The sequence below is a fragment of the Carcharhinus amblyrhynchos genome, unplaced genomic scaffold (genome assembly GCF_965287045.1).
Source record: "Carcharhinus amblyrhynchos unplaced genomic scaffold, sCarAmb.v2.hapA scaffold_38, whole genome shotgun sequence".
In the NCBI taxonomy this organism is placed as follows: Eukaryota; Metazoa; Chordata; class Chondrichthyes; order Carcharhiniformes; family Carcharhinidae; genus Carcharhinus; species Carcharhinus amblyrhynchos.
The window spans coordinates 10,341,117-10,368,299 of NW_027649779.1; the positions used below are offsets into that span (position 1 = coordinate 10,341,117).

The 27,183-nt window shown below is 46.5% G+C and overlaps 4 protein-coding genes across 4 annotated transcripts in view; 2 read left to right on the forward strand and 2 right to left on the reverse strand.

The window, feature by feature from the left end:
• The window catches only part of LOC145362487 (uncharacterized), a 76,311-nt gene extending 49,225 nt beyond the window's left edge, over positions 1–27,086 (reverse strand). The window contains exons 1-3 of the transcript XR_013889988.1: positions 27,012–27,086; positions 26,555–26,643; positions 25,037–25,214 (exon numbers count right to left, since the gene is read on the reverse strand). The gene's annotated coding sequence lies outside the window, so the exon portion shown is untranslated. Of the gene's footprint in view, positions 25,215–26,554; positions 26,644–27,011 lie in introns of the transcript that reaches the window.
• Positions 6,780–7,969, forward strand: LOC145362573 (uncharacterized). Its single transcript, XM_080218574.1, has 2 exons — positions 6,780–7,873; positions 7,946–7,969. The coding sequence occupies exons 1-2, from the start codon at positions 6,959–6,961 to the stop codon at positions 7,967–7,969; spliced, it is 939 nt and encodes a 312-aa protein (XP_080074700.1). The 5' UTR covers positions 6,780–6,958.
• On the forward strand, positions 11,873–13,211 carry LOC145362501 (uncharacterized). The gene has a single exon (XM_080218521.1). The coding sequence runs from the start codon at positions 11,873–11,875 to the stop codon at positions 13,076–13,078; it is 1,206 nt and encodes a 401-aa protein (XP_080074647.1). The 3' UTR covers positions 13,079–13,211.
• On the reverse strand, positions 19,244–24,886 carry LOC145362574 (uncharacterized). Its single transcript, XM_080218575.1, has 4 exons — positions 24,123–24,886; positions 23,784–24,038; positions 19,676–19,910; positions 19,244–19,591 (listed from the first exon to the last, which is right to left on the reverse strand). The coding sequence occupies exons 1-4, from the start codon at positions 24,884–24,886 to the stop codon at positions 19,244–19,246; spliced, it is 1,602 nt and encodes a 533-aa protein (XP_080074701.1).
• Positions 27,087–27,183: the final 97 nt, after the last annotated feature.

Consider the following 27,183-nt stretch of genomic DNA (forward strand, 5'->3'; position numbering starts at 1 on the left):
AAGAATCTCTCTACCTCTACCCTATCCATCCCCTATAATACATATAAGTAATAGGTGTGTGGCCCAATACATAACCTCTTAATCCTTTAGCACCTATGATACTCTCCTCAGTCAACAAGGGGGAGAAATATTCATTTAAAAACTCAGCGATCTCCTGTGGTTCCACACACAGATGGCCACGCTGATTTTTAAGGAGATCTATTCTCTCTATAGCCACACTTTTATTCTTAATATAGCTACAGAGCCTCTTGGGATTTTCTTTAATCTTATCTGCCAGATCCATATCATACCCTCTTTTCGCCCTCCTGACTGCCCTCTGAAGTGTTCCCTTACACTTTGTAATCACATGGAGTGATTCACTTGTCCCTGTTCGTCTAAACCCAACGTATGTTTCCCCTTTTATCTGAGCGGTGCCTCGATATTCCTTGTCAGCCAGGGAATCCCTGGCGACGTGACCTGATGTGGAGATGCCGGCGTTGGACTGGGGTAAACACAGTTAAGAAGTCTGACAACACCAGGTTTAAGTCCAACCGATTTATTTAATAGTAAACTCACTAGCTTTCGGGTTAGCTCCTTCGTCAGGTGAATGGAGAGTTCTGGCCTCGGACAGAGCATATAAAGCACAGACAGTTTAGAGATTACTGATTAAAATGCGAATCTTTACACCTAACCTGCTGTTCAAGTCTTAAAGTGGCCAACAATGTGAGTGGAAGGAGCACTGAGCACAGGTTACAGAGATGTGTATTGTCTCCAGACAGTACAGTAAGTGAGGTTTTGCAAACCCAGGCAAGTCACGGGGGTTACAGATAGTGCGACATGAACCCAAGATCCCTGTTGAGACCGTCCTCATGTGTGCGGAACTTGGCTATCAGTCTCTGCTCAGCGACTCTGCGCTGTCGTGTGTCGTGAAGGCCGCCTTGGAGAACGCTTACCCGAAGGTCAGAGGCCGAATGCCCGGCCTTCACGACACACAACAGCGCAGAGTCGCTGAGCAGAGACTGATAGCCAAGTTCCACACACATGAGGACGGCCTCAACAGGGATCTTGGGTTCATGTCGCACTATCTGTAACCCCCGTGACTTGCCTGGGTTTGCAAAACCTCACTTACTGTACTGTCTGGAGACAATACACATCTCTTTAACTTGTGCTTAATGCTCTTTCCACTCACATTGTCGGCCTCTTTAAGACTTGAACAGCAGGTTAGGTGTAAGGATTCGCATTCTAATCAGTAATCTCTAAACTGTCTGTGCTTCATATACTCTGTCTGAGGCCAGAACTCTCCATTCACTTGACGAAGAGGGAAACCTCGAAAGATTGTGAGTTTACTATCAAATAAATCGGTTGGACTTTAAGCTGGTGTTGTCAGACTTCTTACTGCCTCCCTGAACTGCTACAATGCCTGTAAATACACCCACAGTGCTGTTAGGGAGTGATTTCCAGCTACACGTTCCAGACTTTCACTAACTGTAGGTGGTTAACAGATTGATATATTCCATTCAACCACACCCAAGCTGAGTTATCCCAATTATTGTCCAGGACAATATATTCACAATCCTCACTGATCCTTGGGAGCACTGAAGAGAGGAAGAGATTTGTAAGAAGAGAGCTTGAGCGTAAGTTAGAGCGATTTTTAAAACTAACTTTGCTCGTTTTTTTTCTTTAAATTTTACTCCGGAAACCGGAAGCAGTTTGCAAAGAGTCTTGGGTAGTTTCTTTTTCCTTACCGTAAACTGGAATGGCGAGGAATCCCGATACTCCACACAGGTAGAGTATCCTACCCTCCCACCTCCTCTAACCTAAAAAAGAGAGAGAGGGGGCTCGGAGTGAGAGCAGGAAAGTTTGTTTTTGTGTGAGCTGGAAGGGCTTTGACTCACAGGGCTTAAGCGAAAAGGGTGTGGCAAGGTAAGTTTATAAGTTTTTTAAATGACTTTTTTCTCTGTATTTCTAAAAAGGGCAAGTATGAGTGTGAGGCCAGTATGTTGCTCCCAATGCAACATGTGGGAGGTCCTGGAGGCTCCTGGTCTCCCAGACATCCATATCTGTGCTTGGTGTGTGGAACTGCAGTCCCTACGGGACCTGGTAAAGGAACTGGAAATGCAGCTCGAGGACTTTCGTCTCATTAGAGAGAATGAGGAGATAATTGACAGGAGCTACCAGTAAATGGTCACACTGGGGCAACAGGAAGAAGGCAAGTGGGTAACGGTTAGGAAGGGGAAAGCTCACGTGATGGAGAGCACGCCAGTGAATGTCCCCCTCTAAAATAAGTACTCCTGTCTGAGTACTGCTGGGGGGGACAGCTCACCTCGGGGAGGAAGCAGTGGCCAGGTCTCTGGAGCTGAGCCTGACCCAGTATTTCAAAAAAGTAAGAAAAAGAGCAGTAAGGCAGTGTTAATAGGAGACTCCATAGTGAGGGGATCAGACAGGCGTTTCTGCGGACGCAGACGGGAGTTGCTGATGGTGGTTTGCCTCCCTAGAGCTGGGACCCGGGATGTCTCTGGACGCTTCCCAGACTTCCTGAAAGGGGAGGGTGAGGAGCCGGAGGTTGTGGTTCATATAGATACCATTGACATAGGCAGGAAGAGGGAAGGGGGTCATGAAAAGGGATTATAGGGAATTGGGTAGACAGCTGAGAAAGAGGAACGCGAAGGTAGTAATCTCAGGATTGCTGCCTGCGCCACAGAGTGAGAGCAGGAATGGAATGAGGTGGAGGGTGAGTGCGTGGCTGAGGGACTGGAGCAGGGGGCAGGGATTCCGGTTCCTGGATCATTGGGACCTCTTTAGGGGCAGGTGTGACCTGTTCAGTAAAGACGGGTGGCACTTGAATCTCAGGGGGACTAATATCTTGGTGGGAAGACTGGCTAGGGCTACTGGGGGGACTTTAAACTAGAAAGGTTGCGGGGAGGGAATAGAGATGAGGAGACTGAGAGCGAGGAGGTTAGCTCCCGAGTAGGGAAGGACTGTAGGCAGAATGAGAGGGAGGTTAGACGGGTGATGGAGAAGAGAAATGTCCAGACCGAGGGGCTGAGTTGTGTCTATTTTAACGCCAGGAGTGTAGTAAATAAGGTAGATGAGCTTAGGGCGTGGATTGCTGCTTGGGAATGTGATGTGGTGGCCATTACAGAGACTTGGATATCTCAGGGACAGGACTGGGTATTCAGGTGCCAGGATTCAGATGCTTCAGGAAGGACAGGGTTGGGGGCAAAAGAGGTGGTGGAGTGGCACTGTTGATCAGGAGCAGTGTCACGGCTGTAGAGAAGGAGGATGCCGTGGAAGGACTGTCTATGGAGTCTCTGTGGGTGGAAGTTAGGAACAGCAAAAGGTCGATAACTTTGCTGGGTGTTTTCTATAGGCTGCCCAATAGTGACAGGGAAGTTGAGGTGCAGATAGGGAAACAGATCCTAGAGAGATGTAGTAATAACAGAGTTGTCGTGATGGGAGACTTCAATTTCCCAAACATCGACTGGAATATCCCTAGGGTAAGGGGTTTGGATGGGGAGGAGTTTGTTAGGTGTGTTCAGGAGGGGTTCCTGACACAGTACGTGGATAAGCCTACGAGAGGAGAGGCTGTACTTGACCTGGTGCTGGCGAATGAACCAGGACAGGTGACGGATCTCAGTGTTTTATTCTCAGATGTTGGAAACAGGAAGAATTTTCAATCTGTCTGTTGCCCCATCTTCATTCACCCAAAAACCCACGCTCTGATTGGCTGGTAGAACAGCGACCTTCCGGTCCTCCAATTCTTCCCATTGGCCAGAGCTGGTGAGGGGGCAGTGAATCAAAGGTGCGCATGTGCGGGTGTTTGTAGTGAATGCGCATGTGCATATTTTTGTAGTGAATGCGCATGTGCGGGTGTTTGGAGTGACTTCGCATGTGCGGATTTTTGGAGTGAATGCGCAAGTGCGGGTTTTTGGAGTGAATGCGCATGTGCGGCCGTGGGGCGGGACCGGCGCCCTGACCATTGTCTTCCAGCCTTTCCCATTGGACAGCAGCTCAGCGCGACTGGGACGGCATGTCCCGCCCCGCCCCCCCCAAAGTAGGCCTCCGCCCCCCATTGTCTGTCTGCGGGTGGATTGGCCAATGGGAACTCTGGAGGACCGGAAGGACTGTGCTGTGATCGCTGTCTCTCAATCGTTCTGGCCAATGGGAAAAGCTGGAGGACCTGAAGGAATCTGGTCCTCCAGCCAATCAAAGCTCCGCCATTGTCTGAATGCGGAAGTTGGTCAGTGAGCTTCTTGAGCTGCTTATTCCTGCACAGGAAAGGTGCTGCTCTTTCTGAATAAAGATTGAGCTTCAGACTGAGTCAGACTTCCTCCTGTCTCCAACATCTGTGAGTAAAACACTTTCTTTTCTCCCTCCTTTCCATTCATTAGGAGTAATAGAAGCAGGAATGGCCACCAGGCCCTTCAAGCCTGTCCAGCCACTCAATCCGATCATTGGCTGAACCATACGGCCTTCAACTCCTTGCCTTTTCCCAATGATCGAGGAAAAGGCTTATCAACTATTTATCCACCTCCACTCCTAATGATTCAGCCTCCACAACCCCTCTGGGGCAGAGAATACCAGGGATGCAAGAAGAAATTTCTACACACCTCAATTTTAAATGACTGACTCTTTATCTTATTCGGGGCTATCTGAAAATATCTCATCGTCTACCCTGTCAAGCTCCCTCAGGATCTTATATGTTTCAATAAAGTCACCTCTTTATCTTCAAAGCTTCAAGGAATAAATAGACAATTTATTTGCTCTTAATAGGACAACCCTCTCATCCCAGGAATTAGCCTGGTGAACCTCTGTTGGACGACTTCTAATATTACTATAATCCTTGTTTAAGTAAGGGGGATCAAAACTGTACGCAGTATTCCAGGCAAGGCCTCACCAACACCCTGTGCAGTTGCCACAAAACCTCCCTGTTTTTAAACTCCAATCCTTTGCAATAAAGGTCAAAATTCCATTTTCCTTTTTAGCGATTGTGGGACTTGGCTGGTAGCTTTTTGTGGTTCGTGCACAAGAACACTTCGATCCCTCTGTACTTCACTCACCCTGCAGTGTCTCCCCACCTAGATAATCTCCATTTTGATTCTTCCTACTGAAATACATGACCTCACACTTCCCCACATTGAAGTCCGTTTGCCAGGTTTTCATTCACCCAATCTATCCATATCCCACTGCAGAATCAAAATATCCTCATCATAACATGTCCATTCACCTATCTTTGTATCATTCTATTCCTTCTCCAGGTTTCCACTCTGAAAGTGACCCATTTGTTCCAACTCCCTGTTTTCTATGTGACAGCCAGTTTTCAATCCATGTTAACACACTTGCACCAATTCCATTGGCCTTTACTTAATGCACCAGCCTCTTATGTGGCATTTTGACAAATGCCCTTTGGAAATCATAGAATCCCTAGAGTGCAGTAGGAGGCTGTTTGGCTCATCTCGTCTGCACTGACTCATGAACAGAGCATCTTTCCCAGGCCCTAATCTCATCACCCTACACTTTTTCCCCACTAATCCCACAATTCTAAATCTAAGGGCTAATTTAGTGTGGCCAATCAACCTGAACTGGAGCACTTGGTGGAAACCCACACAGACATGGGGAGAATGTGCAGACTCCACACAGACAGTGACCCAAGGCTGGAATTGAACCCTTGTCCCAGGCACTGTGAGGCAGCAGTGTTAACCACTGTGCCAACCTATCTAAATACACAACATCTATAGATTACTCTCCGTTTACTTGACCACTTGCATCCTCAAAGAAGTTGAGCAAATTTGTCAAACTTTCATAAAACCGCTGCTAACTTAAATGGGGCAGCACGGGATGGCTTGTTGGCACCTTGGTTGGCACTGCTGCCCCACAGCACCAGGGACCTGTGGAGTTTGCATGTTCTCCCCCTGCCTGCGTGGGTTTTCTCTGGGTGCTCCGATTTCCTACCTCATTCCAAAGAAATGCGGGTTCGATTGATTGGCCGTGATGTATTGTCCCTTAGTGTTGACACATTAAGAGGGTAAATACTTGGGGTTGCGGGAATCGAACCTGGATGGGATTGTTGTCAGTGCAGGCTTGGTGGGCCAAATGTACAGTAGATTCTATGATTTTATAAACCGGTTTATAGTCCACTTCCTTCTGCCTTTCTCCCTCTTTGAACAAAGGTGTCACGTTGGCTGTTTTCCAATCTTCTGATACCCCCCCAGAATTTAACACGTTACAAAAAATTTTAACCAAAGTATCCACCATCTCTTCAGCAACCTCCAATAAAAGCCTAGTGTGCAGTTCACTGGGCCCTGGTAACTTGTTTGTCCTTAGCCGCTGAAGGGAAAGGAAGTGAGTCCAGTGTGTATATTCCACACATTGTTAGTCCAGTCGTATGGGCATAGATCTGTCTGGCAGCCTGCATGGAGATTTTCAGCTACCTGTGTCCAGGACAGGAAGCAGTGAGCATGGATCTGTCAATCAGACTCAATCAGCACCTTGAGGAGAATTGGGAGGATGAATATTAGATACAGCAGAGTGAGAATGGAGGGAGAGTGTGTGGGATGGAGATTTATACCTTTTGGGGAATGAGAGAGAAAAGAATGTTCTACAGAAACTCGAATTGTCTGTTCTGTATTTCTATTCTGTACTGACACCAATCACTTTTGTAAACTCCTTTTACAGGATATTTGAAGGTACGGATTTACAGACAGAAATCTCAAACCAAATGTCCCATCAACATCTGACAGAGTCACTCGATCCATTGGGACCTCAATATCATCGGCCTTTAAATCTAGAAGAAGAAATGTTTCTCTGAGCTGCCTGTTTGTGGAGATTTTAAGCATCAGCGCAACTGGAAATGTACCAAGACACACACCTGAGTGAGTGTGTTCCAGAGTCTGAAAATACATGGCAGCGTTCACAGCGGGGAGAGAGTGTAGCCGTGTTCTGTGTGAGATTTAACTGATTGGAGATTCACACCCGCACCATGGAGAAACCGTGGAAATGTGGGGACTGTGGGAAGGGATTCATGGTCCCATCTCGGCTGGAAGTTCATCAGCGCAGTCACTCTGGGGAGAGGCCGTTCACCTGCCCTGTGTGTGGGAAGGGATACACTGACTTACCTAATCTGCAAAGACACCAGCGAGTTCACACCGGGGAGAGGCCGTTCACCTGCTCTGACTGTGGGAAGGGATTCACTCAGTTATCCCACCTGCTGAGTCACAATGTCACTCACACCAACGAGAGACCCTTTAAATGTTCTGACTGTGGGAGTGGTTTCAAAAGCTCTGGAGAGCTGGTGTCCCACCAGCGCACTCACACTGAGGAGCGACCGTTCGGCTGCTCTCACTGCGCCAAGAGATTCAGAACATCGTCCAACCTGCAGATACACCAGCGAGTTCACACCGGGGAGAGACCGTTCACCTGCTCTGACTGTGGGATGGGATTCACTCAGTTATCCCACCTGCTGAGTCACAAAGTCATTCACACCAATGAGAGAAACTTTAAATGCTCTGAGTGTGGGAGTGCCTTCAAACACGCCTCAGATCTGAGGGTCCACAAGCGCATTCACACCGGGGACAGACCGTTCAGCTGCTGTCACTGCACAAAGAGGTTTAGAACATCCTCGCACTTGCAGGTACACCAGCGCACTCACACCGGGGAGAAACCATTTATCTGCTGTGTGTGTGGGAAGGGCTTCACTCAGTCATCTGCCCTGTCGACGCACACAGTCACTCACACCCAGGAGAGACCCTTTAAATGCTCTGACTGCGGGAGGGACTTCAAAAGCTCTCAGGAACTGATGGTCCACCAGCGCGTTCACACCAAGGAGAGACCCTTTGGCTGCTCTCACTGCTCAAAGAGGTTTAGAACAGCGTCCAACCTGCAGAGACACCAGCGAGTTCACACCGGGGAGAGACCGTTCACCTGCTCGGTGTGTGGGAAGAGATTCACTGTTTCATCCTCTCTGCAGAGACACCAGCGAGTTCACGAGTGATAACAGGAGTTGGATTCTGCTGTTATTGTTTCTGCTGTGAATTATATCAAGGTCTGCAATTTATTCATTCTGACAGTAGGTCACTGGCGAGGGTTTCTTTCTGCTGGACTGGCCGCTCTCATGACTTTGCTCCCAGTGGGCTGATGCTCTTTGAACCTGGGAGAGCACATTTCCCACTGAAATGATCCACAAAAGCTGATGAAGGACATTTACTTTTTTCCGGGTTAGTAAATAGCCTCTTCCCCTTAACTACAGCTAGATCAAAAATAAATACAGAAAGAACTGGAAAAATGCAGCAAGTCTGGCAGCAACAGTGGAGAGAGAAACCGAGTTAATGTTTCACGCCCAACGTAACTCGACCTCAGAAGGAGAGGGGGAAATGGGATGGGTTTGATGCTGGTAAGAAAGAAGGGAGGGTCAGGGAGAACGAAAGGGAAAGTCAGGGATTGGTTAGAGAGCGGGTGAGATTAAATGACAAAAATGTCCTAGAACAAAAGGCGAAGGGAGAGGTAATAGTTGTAATAAAGACACAAAGCATTGGTCCAGAGTAAGTGTTAATGGCAGAATAAAGGTCAGCTCTGTCTGGAAGCAAAAAAATAGGAAAACAAGGACTTCAACGCAGATAAATGTGTAGTGGTCCATTTTGGCAGGACCAATGGGATGCAGGAGTACAATATCAAGGGTAGGAGTCTTAGCTGTGTTGAAGAGCAGAAGGATCTTGGGGTCTGGGTCCAGAGGACTCTTAAATCGGCCTCGCAGGTGGAGGATGTGGTCAAGAAGGCGTATGGTGTACTGGCCTTCATTAATCGAGGGATTGAGTTTAGGAGTCAGGAGGTAATGCTGCAACTTTATAAGACCCTTGTCAGACCCCACTTGGAGTACTGTGCGCAGTTCTGGTTGCCTCAGTACAGGAAGGATGTGGAAGCTATTGAGAGGGTGCAGAGGAGATTTACAAGGATGTTGCTTGGATTGGGAGGCATGCCTTATGAAGATAGGTTGAGGGAGCTAGGTCTCTTCTCCCTGGAGAGACGAAGGTTGAGAGGCGACCTGATAGAGGTTTATAAAATGTTGAGAGGAATAGATAGGGTGGATTCTTGGCGGCTATTTCCCAAGGTTTTATTTTACATGGTCTCCCCAATGTACGCTACGACAACGAAAACGGATGAATGAACATCGCTCGACAATCACCAGGCAAGACTGTTCCCTTCCTGTTGGCGAACACTTCAGTGGTCGCGGGCATTCAGCCTCTGACCTTCGGGTAAGCGTTCTCCAAGGCGGCCTTCACGACACACGACAGCGCAGAGTCGCTGAGCAGAGACTGATAGCCAAGTTCCACACACATGAGGACGGTCTCAACAGGGATCTTGGGTTCATGTCGCACTATCTGTAACCCCCGTGACTTGCCTGGGTTTGCAAAACCTCACTCACTGTGCTGTCTGGAGACAATACACATCTCTTTAACCTGTGATCAGTGCTCCTTCCACACACATTGTCAGCCACTTTAAGACTTGAACAGCAGGTTAGGTGTAAAGATTTGCATTCTAATCAGTAATCTCTAAACTGTCAGTACTTTATATGCTCTGTCTGAGGCCAGAACTCTCCATTCACCTGACGAAGAGGGAGTCCCCTCGAAAGCTTGTGAGTTTACTATCAAATAAATCGGTTGGACTAAAACCTGGTGTTGTCAGACTTCTTACTGTGTTTACCCCAGTCCAACGCCGGCACATCCACATCATGGGTTCAGTTCTCCAGCTCCTGTCTGCAGACTGACAATAAAACCAATGGGTCTTATGGGGGTGTTGGGTCCTCCAGCGGGTGTTTGTGAATCCTCCCAGGGTTTCCTTCCCAGAGATCAGAGTCCTCATTGATTTGAGGCCAAAGTGAAACCACTTGTTTATTGTCCCCCTCCCCCATCCTCTGATGTGAACCATCCTCCAGTGGCTGAGCCAAAATGGGGCCGTTAACCTGGGTCTGTTCCCGGGAGAAGCCCCACAGCTGCAAACCAGGGGGCTGACAATGATTCTGAAGCGGATCCACAAAGTGTTTCCAGACCCGCCCAGCCACCGCCTAACGCTGACTCCGCTTCTCCGGGACAAACCAGCACCACTGACACTGCGCATGCTCCACATCACAATGCCCGGGGAACTGATTGACGGCAGCTACGGACCAATAGGAAGAGGGGGCGGGGCTGGAGGACCGAGCGGGAGAGGCTGGTCCTCCAACCAATCGGAGTGAATGAGGGGCGGGGCTGGAGTTCACCGTACGGAAGGAATGCACATGCGCAGTCAGCAACGGCGTTTGCAGCACGCGCAGTGTGGGTGACCGCTTTCGGAGCGAAGTTCCTCTGTCTCATCAGCAGCCGGTAAGGATGGGGAAACATAGAGGGAGCAATGGAACCGGCGGATGGACGTAGAGGGTTTCTAAATATCTAGTGAAGGTCTCAAACCTCGAATATGAGCCCGTAGGTCCCGTGTTTGCAGCTTCCGGTCTTTTTTCGGAGACGAAGCTTCGGTTAACGGCCGCCATCTTGATTGAGCAAGGAGCAGAGCGCATGCGCTGGTGTCTTGGTGACGCAACCATGAGTGGGTGGGTCTTTGTGTTTCTGCTCCCACCGGGTCCTAGTGCTCGGGATGCACTGCGCCATGAGTGACAGGTTTTCAAACAGCTTCACCCGCTCCCAGGCTGCACCTGACATTTGCAGCCGGGAGAAGTTTATGGGTCATGTACATATTCAGTATGAGTGGTTGCATCCCTGTATAGTTACCTGCATCGGATATACGGCTTTATACTCGTTGGAGTTTAAAAAGATGAGGGGGGAATCTTATTGAAACTTACAGGATGCTGTGAGGCTCTGGATAGAGTGGACATGGAGAGGATGTTTCCACTAGTAGGAAAAACTAGAATCAGAGAGGGCACAACCTCAGGCTAAAGGGACGATCCTTTAAAACGGAGATGAGGAGGCATTTCTTCAGCCAGAGAATGGGAAATGTGTGGAACTTTGCTGCAGAGAAGGCCGGGTCATTGAGTGTCTTTAAGACAGAGATAGATAGGGTCTTGATTAATAAGGGGATCAGGGGGTTATGGGGAAAAGATAGGAGAATGGGAATGAGAAAAATATCAGCCATGCCTGAATGGTGGAGTAGACTCGATGGGCCGAGTGGCCTAATTCTGCTCCTATGTCTTATGGTTGTTTTGGTTACACTTCTGCCCCAGGCTGTTTATGTTTACATAGAAACATAGATAGAAAATAGAAACGGAAGTAGGCCATTCAGCCCTTTGAGCATTCCCTGCCATTCATTATGGTCATGGCTGATCCTCAGATTCAATTCCTAATCCACCCCCCACCATTAAATCCCCTTAGCCCCAAGAGATATATCTATTTAAAACCAAGGTCTACTTCCACTTTTGAGAGACGGAGCTCCAAAGATAGCATTAACAACATAACCCAAATTATTTACCCCACTAATCTCCCTAACCTACACATCCTGGGGGGGAAATAATGGATAATTTAACGTGGTCAATTCACCTAACCTGAATATCTTTGGACTGTGGGAGAAAACTGGAGCACCCGGAGGAAACCCACACAGACAAGTGGAGAATGTGTAAACTCCACACAGATAGGTAACCAAGGCTGGAATCGAACCCAAGTCCCTGGCACTGTGAGGCAGGAGTACTAACCACTTTGCCACCGTGCCAGTCATGTAATTCTTTGTAAACTAATTTTACAGGAAATAGAAGAGGGGGATTTGCAGTCTGGACAAAGAAATCTCACGTCAGACAGAGTGAAGCAGTTCATTGGGATTTGTACATCTGAGGGGATTTAATTGACCATCTCAGTTGGAAACTGGTGAGAATCTGTTTCCTTTCTCCTCCTGTGGGAAGGGATTGATACAGCTGGAAAACATGCTGACACGACAGCGAGCTCACAATAGTGAGAGTTCATTCACCTGCTCCGTGTGTGGGAAGAAATTCATGTGTTCGTCCAACCTGCTGGCTCACCAACTCAACCACATTATTCAGAAGCCTCTTCAAAGCTCTGATTCTGGGGAAAGCATTGAAACCTCTGAGGAACAGGCCCAACAGCAGCTCCTTCACACTGCCGAGAGACCGTTCAGCTGCTCCCACTGCGGGAAGAGGTTCACTCAGTCCTCCCGCCTCGCAGAGCACCAGCTCCTTCACACACACGAGAGACCGTTCAGCTGCTCCCACTGTGGGGAGTCGTTCAGTGACTCAGTGCATCTCACTGAGCACCAACAAGTTCACACCAAGGACAGGCCATTCAGCTGCTCCCAGTGTGGGAAGAGATTCACTCAGTCCTCCCACTGCACCGTTCACCAACAGGTTCATTTTCAGAAGAGACATTTTAAATGCTTTAAATGTGAGAAGACCTTCAAAAGGAGGATTAGTCTGCTGATACACCAGGGCACTCACACTGGGGAGAGGCCGTACGTTTGCCCTGTGTGTGGGAAAGCGTTTCCTTCTTTACAGCATCTGCTACGTCACCGGCGTATTCACACCGCGGAGAGGGCATTCATCTGCTCCGTGTGTGGGAAGGCTTTCACAGAGTCATCCAGCCTCCGGAGACACCGCCGCACTCACACAGGGGAGAAGCCATTCTCCTGTTCCATTTGTGGCAAAAGATTTGCTCAGTTTTCCTACTGCAATCAACACCAACACATTCACTCTGATAAGAGACCTTTTCAATGCTCAGAATGCAATAAGAGCTTTAAAAGAAGTGATGATCTGCTGAAACACAAACGCATTCACACCGGGGAGAGACCGTTCCTGTGCTCTGTGTGTGGAAAGAGATTCGCTCAGTTGTCTGGCCTGCTGAGGCACCAACGCATTCACACCGGGGAGAAACCGTTCACCTGCTCTGTGTGTGGGAAGGGATTCACTGATTCATCCTATATGCTGAAACACCAGCGAGCTCACACTGCAACAGAACCGTTCACCTGTTCCCTGTGTGGGAAGGGATTCACTGATCCATCCCGCCTGCAGAGACACCAGCGAGTTCACACTGGCTCGAAACCGTTCAACTGCTCCGTGTGTGGGAAGGGATTTAATCAGTATTACAGCCTGCTGAAACATAGACGACTTCATGTGTGACCCACAAAGCTGGATTCTGTTGTTCCTGCACCCTGAGATAAACAATAACAATTGGATCAATAGGGGAGGCAGTGACCCAGTGGAATTATCACTGGGCTCAGGGTAAGGCTCTGGGGACCCAGGTTCGAATCCCACCGCAGTCGATGGTGAAATTTGTGTTCAATTAAAATCTGGAATTAAAAGTCTACTAACAAACCTTAACCATTATCAATTGTGGTAAAAACCCATTTTATTCAGTAACGTCCTTTAGAAAAGGAAAGCTGCCGTCCTTACCTGGCCTGATCTACATGTGAACTCCAGACTGACAGCAATGTGGTTGATTCTCAAATACCCTCTGAAATGGAGGGCAGTTAGGGATGGGCAAGAAATGCTGGCCCAGCAAGTGACGCCTACATCCCGTAACAATGAATAACAAAATATTCCCGTGGCCCTATTCCAGAGCCACTTAACCCTTTTGATGATCTCCCAGCAGCTGTATATTTTGCTTTTGTTTTCAATTAATGTTACCCCCTCACACAGAGATATCTGTCTCGTGAGTTTTATATTGTCTATAGTTGAAGACTATCTCAAATTGTCAAATTACCCACAACATTAGTCATAATTTGGAAATTTGTAATCGATGATGTGTTTAAGTGAAATACACCTCAATTTCTTCATTTCATGTCATGATTTGTATATCTGTTCTGTATGTTTCCTCTATCCAGCTTGTGGTTTGCATGTCTGGGAAGTATTTCATCGGATGATATAAAGAGAGATACAGTCTGGTAACCCACCCTATGGTGACACTGATAACGCTTTTTTTTTTCAAGAGGCAGTGTATAGAAAACTATCTTCTGTCACACACTGTCCTGCATTGGCCTCGAATGAAGATGCTGTTTAGGATTACCCGAAACTCGTCAGTGACAGACCAGTTTATGCGTGAAATCGCCGCAGTTCTCTGCATTATTCACTCACGTCTCTGGATTTTATCATGAAAAGGCAGAGATGAATGTGTATTTAAACGGATGGGTCACTGGGTGGCAGAGTGGCTCTTTCACTGAAGGGTCTTGAGTTCAACCACATCTCACACTTGACTGGGAAAAATCCCTGCCTGGGAAAGAGGGGAAAACCGTATAATAGGGAAAATGGGGCAGAGTTGATGGGTTTTGAAGAGAAAGGAATTAATCCAAGCCAGAGTTGGTTAAATTTCAATCAATATTAATTTTAAAAATTCAGAGAATATTTTACAGCGACATTTGTTTTAAGCTAGAAAAGTGAACATAACGATCGAGCTTCACATTGAGAACAGGACACATGCACAGGGAATCCATCAATATTTGTACATCTGGTACATACACCAGAAACAGAAAACAGGATCTTAATAGAAAGAGGAATTATCAGATGCGAATGAGGAATGAGAAAAGTTTCTTAATTATACATGATATTTAAACTATTAACCACAATTACATTCTAACAAAAATGCCTCGTACATTTCACACTGGAAACTGAAATAATGTCTATCATTACCTCAATTACAGATTCAGAATGACAAGCTGAGAATTTTTTTTACTGATAGTCACTGAGAGCAGATACTGTATCTGTGTCATCCAGAGATTTTGATAATCTGTGGTAAATCTACTGCGTTCAAAATTCAACTCATTACTTGATCTGTAAAAGAAAGATACAATATTGAAGCAAATGTTTATGATGCGGGACATTAATGTTGGAGTTTTTTTAATCAGTGAAACATTGAGAGATGTTTCAAATACATTCTGCCAGTGTGAAATGTGAGTGAGTTGAATCATCTCACCTTCACCAGAGTGACGGCAGTGCTGTAGGACATGCTCAGGAAGAACAGGACGATGAATGTGGAAGCGGTCCAGATGTTGCTGTTATCATCCTCATTGCTTTCAATCCAGATGTGATCAGTGAAGTCTAGGGGATGGACACCAGGAAATGAAATTAGATTACTTTATTGATCCAGGGAATCTTATTGTTATTTTTCTTTCCCCGTTCTCCTTCATAAACTGTTAATGTATTCTCTGTATAATTTTCGATATATATCTACGATTAAGTTCAGGGCACTCAGTAGCCAATCTCCATAATTATTTTCACAGCTGATCTTTACATTCCTTGGACAGTCCATGTCAGAAGAACTGAAGATGTTTTCTTGAGTGTCAGTTCATTTTTGAACATTTCATAGCATTGAAGAATGTTATGACTGATGTGGAGGAATGTTCACTGATCAATGCTTGTTTTCACAGATGTTTACTGATCTGTAAACTGTGAATGCTGCTGTTTAAGAGCCGGGATGTAATTTCCGATCTTTTCTCATTGATGGTGGAAATGCTTAGTAGATCATGAGCTTAAATTCAGTTTCTCAACGTGTTTATCGATGCAATTTGCATTTGTGTGCATATGCATGAGAATCTCGTGGTCTGCATTAACGTTTGGCCCTGCGTTAATGTGTGTGAATGAGGGTTAATGAACGTGTTCATTTTCTTGTGCTTGTTGATTTGTGTTGTTGTGTGTCTGGGTCTGTGTATATTTTATTTGGCTGACATTGTGGATGCATGGCTCTTATTGTGTGAAGTCGATACATATTTACTAATGTCACGCACAATGTGTGCATGTGTTCATGCCTACTTTAATATGTTGATTTCTGTCACACGGGGATGGTTTCCTTCCCATTCTGTGTGAGCCTGTTCCTCAGTCTTTTTGTGCACATGTCTGTTAACATATTAGTGTCTGTATATCCGTGTTGATATCTTCATAACGATGTTTGTGTTTCCGTGTGTAGCAATGTGTGCTATGGTGTTCTGTTCTATTTGAGCATGGTAATGTTTTGTGTGTAAAAGTTTGACTCTCTGGCCATCTGTGTGCAGTCTGTTAATGTGTACATATGTATTTTCCATGTTTGCGTGTTAATGTGTAGAACATTACGTGTCTCTGTACCTATATTCCTGTCAGTGTGAACATCTAATAACATGTATACATCTGAATGTATGTATGTGTTTGTGTATGTATGTGGATCTGCATGCATGTGCTTCTGTCTGGAATGTGAATATAAGAAATAAGAAATAAGAACATAAGAAATAGGAGCAGGAGTAGGCCATCTAGCCCTTCGAGCCTGCCCCGCCATTCAATTAGATCATGGCTGATCTGAAGTGGATCAGTTCCACTTTCCCGCTTTCTCCCCATAACCCTTAATCCCCTCTCTTATCAAAAACCCATCAACCCGTGTCTTAAAAATATTTAGCGAGGCAGCCTCCACCACTTCAACGGGCAGAGAATTCCAGAGATTCACCACCCTTTGAGTGAAGAAGTTCCTCCTCAACTCCGTTCTAAACCGCCCCCCCTTTATCTTGAGGCTGTGCCCCCTAGTCCTACTGTCTTTTTTGAGCGGGAAGAGTCTCTCCACCTCTATCCTATCCATCCCATTCATCATCTTATACGTCTCAATGAGATCTCCCCTCATTCTTCTAAACTCTAACGAGTACAAGCCCAGTTTATTCAGCCTCTCCTCATAGCTCAACCCCCTCAACTCCAGCATCAGCCTAGTAAACCTCCTCTGCACTCCCTCCAAGGCCAAAATATCCTTGCGCAGGTGCGGCGCCCAAAACTGCACACAGTACTCCAGCTGCGGCCTCACCAATGCCCTATACAGCTGCAGCAAGAACTCCCTACTTTTATATTCAATCCCCTTCGCTATGAAGGCCAGCATCCCATTCGCCTTCCTGACCACCTGCTGCACCTGCAAGCTGGGTTTTTGCGACTCATGCACAAGGACCCCGAGGTCCCTCTGCACCGTCGCCTGCTGCAGTTTTTTGCCCCGTAAGTAATAGTCCTTCCTACCATTCTTCCTACCAAAGTGGACCACCTCACACTTGCCAACATTAAATTCCATTTGCCATTTCCTGGCCCATTCGCCCAGCCTATCTAGATCCTTCTGTAGACTCTCCACACCCTCCGCACAATTTGCCGTTCCCCCAATCTTGGTGTCATCAGCAAATTTCGACACCCTACACTCGGTTCCCTCCTCCAGATCATCTATATAAATGGTAAAAAGCTGAGGCCCCAGCTGTGTACCTATTTGCATATGTTTATGCGTGTGTTGTGTGTTTGCATTTCTCTGTGAGTGTATGTGTGTTTGTACATGTTTGATTATTTACGTGCATGTTGTTTTTCTGCCTGTTTGTACAAGTTCATGTCAATAAGTGCATGTGCGTGTGTGTGTGTGTGAGTATGCGTGTGTAAGTGTGTGTGTGGTGAGGGAGAGAATGAATGTATGTGTGCCTCTATACATTTGTGCATGGAAGTATTTGTGTCAGAGCGTATTTGTGTGTGTGTGTGTGTGTGTGTATTTTTGTTCGCGTCTGTGTTGCCCATGAGTGTATTTGCGTGAGTGTGCTTGTTTGTGTATATCTTGCATGAACTTATGGTGTATGAATACATATTTGTATGCATGCATGTTTCTCTGTGTTTTGTGAATGTATTTATGTGTGTTGTGCACGTGTGTGCCTTTGTGTTTGTACGTGAATGTGCTTGTCCGTTTTTCTATACGCCGCCCCTTTTTTTAAATGACGAAGCTAGTCCCAATTGCCTGCATTTGGCCCATATCCCTTGATAGCAATCTTACTCGTAACAGTCTAAATGTTTTTCAAAAGACAAAATTGCACCCGCCTCGACTACTACCTCTGGCAACTTGTTCCAGACACTCACCATGCTGTGTCTGAAAAGTCACCCCTCTGGACCCTTTTGTATCTCTCCCCTCTCATCTTAAACCTATGGCCTCGAGTTTTAGACTTCCCTACCTTTGGAAAAAGATATTGACTATCGAGCTGATCTATGCCCCTCATTATTTTATAAATTTCTATAAGATCACCCCTAAGCCTCCTATGCACCAGAGGAAAAACATCCCAGTCTATCCAGCGTCTCCTTATAACTCAAACCATCAACTCCCAGAAGCATCCTAATAAATCTTTTCTGCATTCTTTCTAGTTTAATAATATCCTGTCTATAATAAGGTGACCGGAACTGTATACAGTATTACAAGTGGTCTTACCAAAGTCTTGTGCAACTTCAACAAGACGTCCCAACTCCTGTATTCAATGTTCAGACCAATGAAACCAAGCATGCCGAATGCCTTCTTCACCACCCTGTCCATCTGTGACTCCACTTTCAATGAGCTATGAACATGTACCCCTAGATCTCTTTGTACTACAACTCTCCCCAATTCACTACCATTAACTAAGCCCTACCCTGGTTCGATCTATCAAAATGCATCACCTCGCATTAAATTAAATTCCATCTGTCAATCGTCAGCCCACTGGCCCAATTGATCAAGAACCCACTGCAATCCGAACTAACCTTCTTCACTGTCCACTAAGCCACTCACCTTGGTGTTATCTGCAAACTTAGTAATCATGCCTCCTAAATTCTCATCCAAATCATTAATACAAATGACAAATAACAGTGGACCCAGCACCGATCCCTGAGGCACACCGCTGGTCACAGGCTTCCAGTTTGAAAAACAACTCTCTACATCTACCCTCTGGTTTCTGTCATCAAGCTAATTTTGCATCCATTTAACTACCTCACATTGGATCCCATGAGATTTAATCTTATGCAACAACCTACTATGTGGTATCTTATCCAAGGCCTTGCTAAAGTTCATGTAGACAACATCAACTGCACTGCCCTCATTTACCTTCTTGGTTACCCTTTCAAAAAAACTCAAACTTCTGAGACATGATTTTCCACTCACAAAGCCATGCTGACTGTCCCTAATCAGTCCTTGCCTCTCTAAATGCCTGTAGATTCTGTCTCTCAGAATACCTTCTACCAGCGTACCCACTACAGATGTGAGGCTCTTTAAAGTGCATCAAGGTAGATAAATCCCCAGGGCCTAATGAAGTGTATCCCAGGACACTGTGGGAGGCTAGGGAGGAAATTGCAAGTCCCCTAGCAGAGATATTTGAACTGACATCCAAAGGTGAGGTGCCTGAAGATTGGAGGGTGGCAAATGTTGTGCCTTTGTTTAAAAACAGGGAAGCAAAGTTGTGAGACTGGCCAGTTAAGCAGAAAGAAACTCACTGACCCTCCCACTTCAACTGTCAGAGTGAACATATTTCAGTGCTGGATGTGATTAACAGCAGCAATAACAGCAGAATCCAACGATTGTAATCAGTTATGAACTTGCTGGTGTCTCAACAGGGTAGATGACTGAGTGAATCCTTTCCCACAGTCAGAGCAGGTGAATGGTCTCTCCCCAGTGTGGACTCGTTGGTGTCTTTTCAGGTTGGACAAATCTCGGAACTGCTTCCCACAATCAGAGCAGGTGAATGGTCTCTCCCCAGTGTGAACTCGCTGGTGTTTTTGCAGAGTGGATGAATCTTTGAATTTCTTTGCGCACACTGTGCAGATGAACGGCTTCTCCTCAGTGTGAATTCGTTGGTGTGTCAGCAGATGGGTTGAATTTTTGAATCCCTTCCCACAGTCAGAACAGATGAATGACCTCTCCTCGGTGTGAACCTGTCGGTGTCGCATCAGGTTGGATAACCATTTAAACCTTCTCGCGCAGCGAGAGCAGCTGAATTGTTTCTGCTCAGTGTGAACTCGCTGGTGTGTCTGCAGGTTGGATGACTGAGTGAATCCCTTTCCACACTGAGAGCAGGTAAACGGCCTCTCCCCAGTGTGAGCTCGCTGGTGTGTCAGCAAATCGGATAACTGATTGAATCTCTTCCCACACTCAGAGCAGCTAAATGGCCTCTCCCCAGTGTGAATTCGCTGATGTGTCTGCAAGTTGGATAACTGAGTGAATCCTTTCCCACACTCAGAGCAAGTAAATGGCCTCTCCCCAGAGTGAACTCGCTGATGTATCTTCAGGGTGGATGAATGTTTGAAACCTTTCCCACATGCTGTGCAGGTGAATGGCCTTTCCTTCATGTGAATTCGCTGGTGTGTCAGCAGGTGGGATGAATTTGTGAATCCCTTCCCACAATCAGAGCAGGTAAACGGCCGCTCCGCGGTGTGAATACGTCGATGAGTTTCTAGTTTTGAGGGGGTTATGAATCTCTTTCCACAGTCCTCACATTTCCACGGTTTCTCCGTGGTGTAGGTGTCCTCGTGTCTCTCCATGTTCAACAATCAAATTAAGTTTCCGCACACTGGACACACATAGGGTCTTTCCTAGCTCCAAATGGGAATGTTTTTTCAAGCTGTGTAACTGGTTAAGGCTGGAACAATCAGTTCAAAGTGTGTGCGCTGATGCTTTTCTAGTCACACTGAGAATTAATAACTGATGAAGCTGATAGAGCAGACAATTATTTCTCCATCTAGATTCAAAGGCCACTGATCTTCACTTTGCAATGAATCAACTGAATCTTTCAGATCCTGATGCAACATTTGGTTTGAGATTTCTGGCTTAAATCCTCACTTTTAACATCTGTAAAAGAAGTTGACAAAAGTAATCAGCGTTAGTACAGGATAGACATTCAGAACAGACAATTCTAGTTTCTCTGGAGCATTTTTTCCCCCTTTCATTCCCCAAAAGCTGTAAGTTTCCATCTCACACATTGAGAGGCAATTCCCTAGTGGTATTATCGCTAGACTATTAATCCAAAATTCAGCTAATGTTTGGGGACCCAGGTTCGAATCCTGCCACAGCAAATGGTAGAATTTGAATTCAGTACAAACATGTGGAATTAAGAATCTATTGATGATTGTGAAACTATTGTTGATTGTCGGAAAACCCCATCACTAATGCTTTTTAGGGAAGGAAATCTGCCATCCTCACCTGGCATGGCCTATATGTGCCACCAAAGGCACAGTAATGTGCTGATTCACATTGCCCTCTGAAACGCCCCAGTAAACCAATCGGTTCAAGGGCACTGAGGGATGGGCAATAAATGCTGGCCAGCCAGCAATGATGTGGAGATGCCGGCATTGGACTGGGGTAAATACAGTCAGACAATTCACAACACCAGGTTAAAAGTCCAACAGGTTCATTTGGTAGCAAAAGCCAGCTTGCCCATATCTCATGAATGAAGAAAAAATAACTCTCCTTCCATTCTCATTCTGCTGGATATAATATTGAGCCTCCACAGGCTGATTGACAGAGCTGGGCCAAACTTTCCAGAGTCTACAACCTCCCTAGATTCACTCCCTTTCCCTTTCGTTGCAGCATGCCAACAATTCCCCCAGAATGAGAAGAAATAGAAAGTATTTTACTCACAGATGTTGGCCTCTTTTAGGTATGGCTTGTTATCCAACTGACCAACAAAAGAGGACATTTCAGTCTGTCTGATGTTCAAACTGCATTGTCACAAAGATCGCGCTCTGATTGGCTGGAGGGCCACAGTCCTTCCGGTCCTCCAACTCTTCCCATTGGTCAACAATTCAACGTGAAGGTCAGAGGGTGGGCTCGCCCCCGGAACATGCGCAGCTCCCCCTCTCCCTTGGACATGCGCAGTCCAGGGCCGTGGAGGAGGGGGGAGATCAGCGAGCGGCTTCTCGCTCTGGCCGGAGCCGCCAGCCGCTTGTCTGGAAACCTTGGCTCGAGGAGGGGCAGGGGGAGGGGAGCAATGGCTGGGGGCGGGGCTCCCGGGTTCGCGTAGGCCCCGGCCTGCGCACTGGGACCCGCAGCCGTCACCGCGGAGCAGTGATTCCTAATGGTTGTTTCAGTGATGGCTCCGTTGTGACGTCACAAAGCGGAAGTTGGCCGGTGATGATGTAATTTAAACAATGTCTGAGATCACCACTTGTTGCTCAGATCCCCTTTTCAGCCCAGTGCAACTTGGAGCACACTGTTAATTCACCGGCTGCTGGGTTACAGGTCCCTCACAGCTCTTACCACAAATTCATGATGAAATAATTTAAATAATGCCTGAAAACACTTCTTGCTCTGACCCCTTTTTCAGCGCAGTGCTATTTGGAGTATACCATCAGTGCATCGACTCTTGGGTTGCAAGTCCTTACAGTTCTTATCACAAATTTATGATGAAGTAATTTAAACAATGCCTGAAAACACTTCTTCTTCATCAACTACCTACCACTGTTTCTTGATTGATTACAGCTTGGGGTATCTCAATCGCTGAACACCAGCCAGTCCTGGAATAAGTTTAATTCTAACTCATTCTAAGTAAATATTCTCACCCGGCCCTCTGTTGAGACCCTGCTAAGCAGCTTTAATGGTTCATTGTAGCACAAACTGAGCAGTCATAGGAATGTGGTCAAGATAGTCCAGTCTCATCATGCCTCACATTCAATCTGAAGTCCTTCAGTTATGACAGTATATGTGCCTGTATGTAGCTGTCTTGGCTATTGTCAATCCCGACACTGCCAGTTTGAACGACTACAATGCTTGAGATGTAAATACGCCCACCGTGCTGTTAGGGAGGTATTTCCAGCCACACATTCCAGATTTCCTCTGGACTGTAGGTGGATACCAGATTGATACATTTCATTCAACCACACCCAAGCTGAGTTATTCAAATCTCTTTATTGTACAGAACAATATATTCACAATATCTTTAAAACAGAATTTAAATATTCCAGTTTTGATTTCATGTATTAAGATATTCTGTTAGTTTTTTTTATTGTCCATGTCAGGCCTCTGTTGTTCTCCTTGGAGCAAAGGAGGTTGAGGGGAGATTTGATGGAGGTGGACAAAATTCTGACAGGTTTAGATAAGGTGGACAAAGAAAAGCTGTTCCTATTAGCTGATGGGAAAAGGACGGGGTGGGGGTTGGGAGGCTGGGAACACAGATTTAAGGTTTTGGATCAGAGATACTGGGGAGGATGTGAGGAAGAATATTTTGATACAGCGAATTGTAATGACCTGGAACTCACTGCCTATGAGGGAGGAGGAAGTGGAAACAATAAACAATTACAAAGGAAATTGGATGGGCATTTGGGGGGTTTGAAACAGAAATGCTGACTAAGTATCTCTGAACTTCCTAATACCCTGTCACTCGGTGATCCTTGTGAAATTTGAAACCAGGTGTTCACAACAAGACTCAAAGAGCATCAGCTCACTGGAGGCAAAGTTGTGAGACCGGCCAGTCCAGCAGAAGGTTGTGAATCTGTGGAATTCCCTGCACAGTGAGCCGTTGAAGCTACCTCATTGAATGCTTTTAAGGCAAGGATAGATGAGATTTTAACAGTAAAGGGACTAAGGGCTATGCTGAGCAGGCAGGTAAGTGGAGTTGAGTCCACAAAAAGAACAGCCATGATCTTATTGAATGGCGCAGCAGGCTCGAGGGGCCAGATGGCCCACTCCTGCTCCTAGTTCTTAAAGTCACCCTCTGCCCCTCCCCAGTGACCAACTGTAAGAATGAAAAAAAAGCAGCCCTTGACATAAGACAGCAGAAACAATAACTGCAGAATCCCACCCCTGGAATCACTCATGGTGTCTCAGCAGGGCAGACAAAGTTCTTAATCCTTTCCCACACTGACAGCAGGTGAATGGCCTCTCCCCAGTGTGAACTTGCTGGTGTTGCAGCAGGCTGGATGAGTCAGTGAACCCCTTCCCACACTAACAGCAGATATTTTTAAGACGCGGGTTGATGGGTTTTTGATAGGAGAGGGGATTAAGGGTTATGGGGAGAGGGCGGGAAAGTGGAACTGAGCAGCGACAGATCAGCCATGATCTTATTGAATGGCGGGGCAGGCTCGAAGGGCTGGATGGCCTACTCCTGCTCCTATTTCTTATGTTCTTATGTACAGCCTCTCCCCAGTGTGAACTCGCTTGTGTGACTGCAGGCTGGATGACCGAGTGAATCCCTTTCCACACTGAGAGCACGTGAATGGCCTCTCCCCCGTGTGAACTCGCTGGTGTCTCTGCAAGTGGGTTAACTGACTGAATCCGAATCCACACTGAGAGCAGGTGAATGGCCTGTCCCCAGTGTGAACTCGCCGGTGTCTCTGCAAGTGGGATAACTGGTTGAAACTCTTCCTGCACTGAGAGCAGGTGAACGGCCTCTCCCCAGTGTGAACTCGCTTATGTATCTGCAGGCTGGATGAGTCAATGAATCTCTTCCCACACTGACAGCAGGGGAATGGCTTCTCCCCAGTGTGAATTCGCTGGTGTCTCCGCAGATGGGATAACACAGTGAATCCAGTTCCACACTGAGAGCAGGTGAACGGTCTCTCCCCAGTGTGAGTTCGCTGGTGTTTCTGCAAAGTGGATAACAGAGTGAATCCCTTTCCACACTGAGAGCAGGTGAATGGCCTCTCCCCAGTGTGAACTCGCTGGTGTCTCTGCAAGTGGGACAACTGAATGAATCTCTCTCCACACTGAGAGCAGGTGAATGGCCTGTCCCCAGTGTGAACTTGCTGGTGTCTCTGCAAGTGGGACAACTGAATGAATCTCTCTCCACACTGAGAGCAGGTGAATGGTCTCTCTCCAGTGTGAACTCGCTCATGTATCTGCAGGCTGGATGAGTCAATGAATCTCTTCCCACACTGAGAGCAGATGAATGGCTTCTCCGCAGTGTGAATTCGCTGGTGTCTCCGCAGTTGGAATAACACAGTGAATCCCTTTCCACACTGAGAGCAGGTGAACGGTCTCTCCCCAGTGTGAACTCGCTGGTGTCTCTGCAAAGTGGATAATCGAGGGAATCCCTTTCCACACTGAAAGCAGGTGAATGGCCTCTCCCCAGTGTGAACTTGCTGGTGTCTCTGCAAGTGGAATAACTGGTTGAATCCCTTCCCACACTGAGAGCAGGTGAATGGTCTCTCTTCAGTGTGGATGCGCCGATGAGCATCCAGCAGAGATGGGGCTCTGTATCTCTTCCCACAGTCTGCACATTTCCATGGTTTCTTCATGGTGCAGGTGTCCTTGCCTCTCCCTTGGGTGGACAATCAGGTGAAGCCTTGCCCACACACAATACGTGTACAGTCTCTCCCCACTGTGAATGGTGTGATATTTATTCAGGCTGTGTAACTGGTTAAAGCTCTTCAGTCAGTGCTCTTGAACACATTCACTTGAATTTGGCAGTGTGTTGATGCTTTTCCAGTCACACTGATGTTTGAAATCTTTTCAAATCTCTTTCCGGATTCAATGGCCGATGATATTCAGATCCTGAGGAATATGACTCTGCCAGATCTAGATGTGACGTTTGAGATTACAGCCTGTGATTCCTCTTTCAATATCCTGTAAAACAAATTGATACAAGTCATCAGTGTCAGTACAAGATAGAAATTCAGAACAATTCTAGTTTCTATGCAATTTTTTTTTCCTCTCTCATTCCCCAAAAGCTGTAAATCTCCATCCCACATACTCTCCCTCCATTCTCACTCTGCTGTATCTAATATTCGCCCTCCCAATTCTCCTGAAGGTGCTGATTGACAGATCCATGCTCAATCAGGCTCACTGCTTCCTGTCCTGGAGACTCACAGCTGAAAATCTCCATGCAGGCTGCCAGACAGATCTATGCCCATATGACTGGACTGAAAATGTGTGGAATATACAGACTGGATTCACTTCCTTTCCCTTCAGTTGCTGCAAGTCCCCAATTTTCCCCAGAATGAGAAAAGAAATGGAAAGGGGGAAACATTGATTTCCTCCCAGATGTTGCACAGAGAAGGAAGTTTCACTCTGAAGCTCATTGGCTGACTTCTGCATTATGACTCTTTCTCAAAGACATTGACATCCTTTGCTCCCTCAGCTTGATACATTTATTTGTCTGGCTAAAAGGATGGTCTCTTTCCTAATGTTCACAATTAAAGGGCTGGTTTCCCTCGGAGATGGCTGACATTTAAGAGAATAATAAATTATTAGAGGACAGAGATATGCCGAGTGTTGTTAATATTGTGGATCTGATATACTATTTATGGTTCTGTAACAAAGTACATTTAGTATTTCTCATCTTGTAATGAGGCTCTGTAGCTCTGTACGTTTCCACTCATCGAGTCATTACAGCACAGAAGGAATCCATTCAGTAACTCAAGTCCATGCTGACTTCTGTCGAACAATCCAGTGAGTCCCATTCCCCTTCGATATTCCCTTTCCCCTGCAAGTTTATGTCCTTCATGTGCCCATCTCATTTCTGAAATATATTAAAGGGGACAGTATACTAATACAGGACAGAGACGTGTCTGATATTTTTATACGGCAGAGATTAGATATATTATTTATGGCTCTGTAATAAAATGCACTTATCTGGTTGTGTAACATTGGACTGGAGTGACATTATATATTTGGACAAATCTCTTCCCTCAGAGAATTGTTAATATCTGGCTTCCTCTCCATGGGGACCAGTGGAGGCATTGAATATCTTCAAGGATGAGTTAGACAGTTTTTGAATGACAAGGGAGTCAAGACTTATTGGAACAGGCTGAAAAATGGAGAGAAAGCTCAGATGAGGAAGGATTTCTTCACTCAAGGATGTGGTGAAGTTTTGGATCCCATTTTTGCAAATCCTTCCACGACATTATTGTTTCCTATTTCCAGTCACACAAGTGTTTGGATCTTTTTTCTACAGACATACTTACATTCAGGTTCTGATGAATGGAGTGGACTCTGTCAGGTTTTGATCTGATGTCTGGTTTGAGTTTGCCTTCAAATTTTGTCATCAAATTTCCTGTAAAAGAGATCACCACCGTCAGTCAAGAATGGAAATTAAGCGAGGAACGTTTCTCTTGGGGTTGAGTTTTCTGTGTGTAAATCCTCCCCCTCTAACTCCCTGTAAAAGGAGGTTCCAAACAAAGTCCCTCCCTGTCAGTCCCGGATAGAAATTCACAACATTCTCTCCTCCTGCTGGCAGGGAGCACCGCGCATGCGCAGCGCTTCCCTCAGGATGACAGCCGTTAACTCGGGGCCTCCAACTCCGGCATCTGTGCTCGCGGTCCCCAATGGGACGAAGACGGCACCCAGCAGTTATTACTCGGGGTTTCCTGTCTCCACTGGGTGCTGATGAAGCCTCCCCACCCACCCCACCGCCTCCATTACCCTCCAGAATCAGCCGTTTCCCTGGAAACCCGGAGCCGATAAAACCGCCTTCCCGCGAGCGCAGCAGCAACACCCACTGCGCATGCGTTTCAGATCTACAGTGCGCATGCGCGTCGTCTGTTGCGGGGCGAGGGCATATTCTGGTTCCCTGTGAATGCTGGGTAAGATAGCC

Bases quoted from the DNA above. Each gene is read 5' to 3' on its own strand.
- LOC145362501 (XM_080218521.1), top strand. From the start codon at position 11,873: ATGCTGACACGACAGCGAGCTCACAATAGTGAGAGTTCATTCACCTGC.
- LOC145362573 (XM_080218574.1), top strand. From the start codon at position 6,959: ATGGAGAAACCGTGGAAATGTGGGGACTGTGGGAAGGGATTCATGGTC. The intron at 7,874-7,945 runs GTTCACACCGGG...TCCTCTCTGCAG, and splicing joins ACCTGCAGAGACACCAGCGA to AGACACCAGCGAGTTCACGA.
- LOC145362574 (XM_080218575.1), bottom strand. From the start codon at position 24,886: ATGAAGAAACCATGGAAATGTGCAGACTGTGGGAAGAGATACAGAGCC. The intron at 24,039-24,122 runs GCCATTCCCCTG...CACTGGGGAGAG, and splicing joins CGAATTCACACTGGGGAGAA to GCCGTTCACCTGCTCTCAGT. The intron at 19,911-23,783 runs GTACATAAGAAC...CTCTGGGGAGAG, and splicing joins GTTCACACTGGGGAGAGGCT to GCCATTTACTTGCTCTGAGT.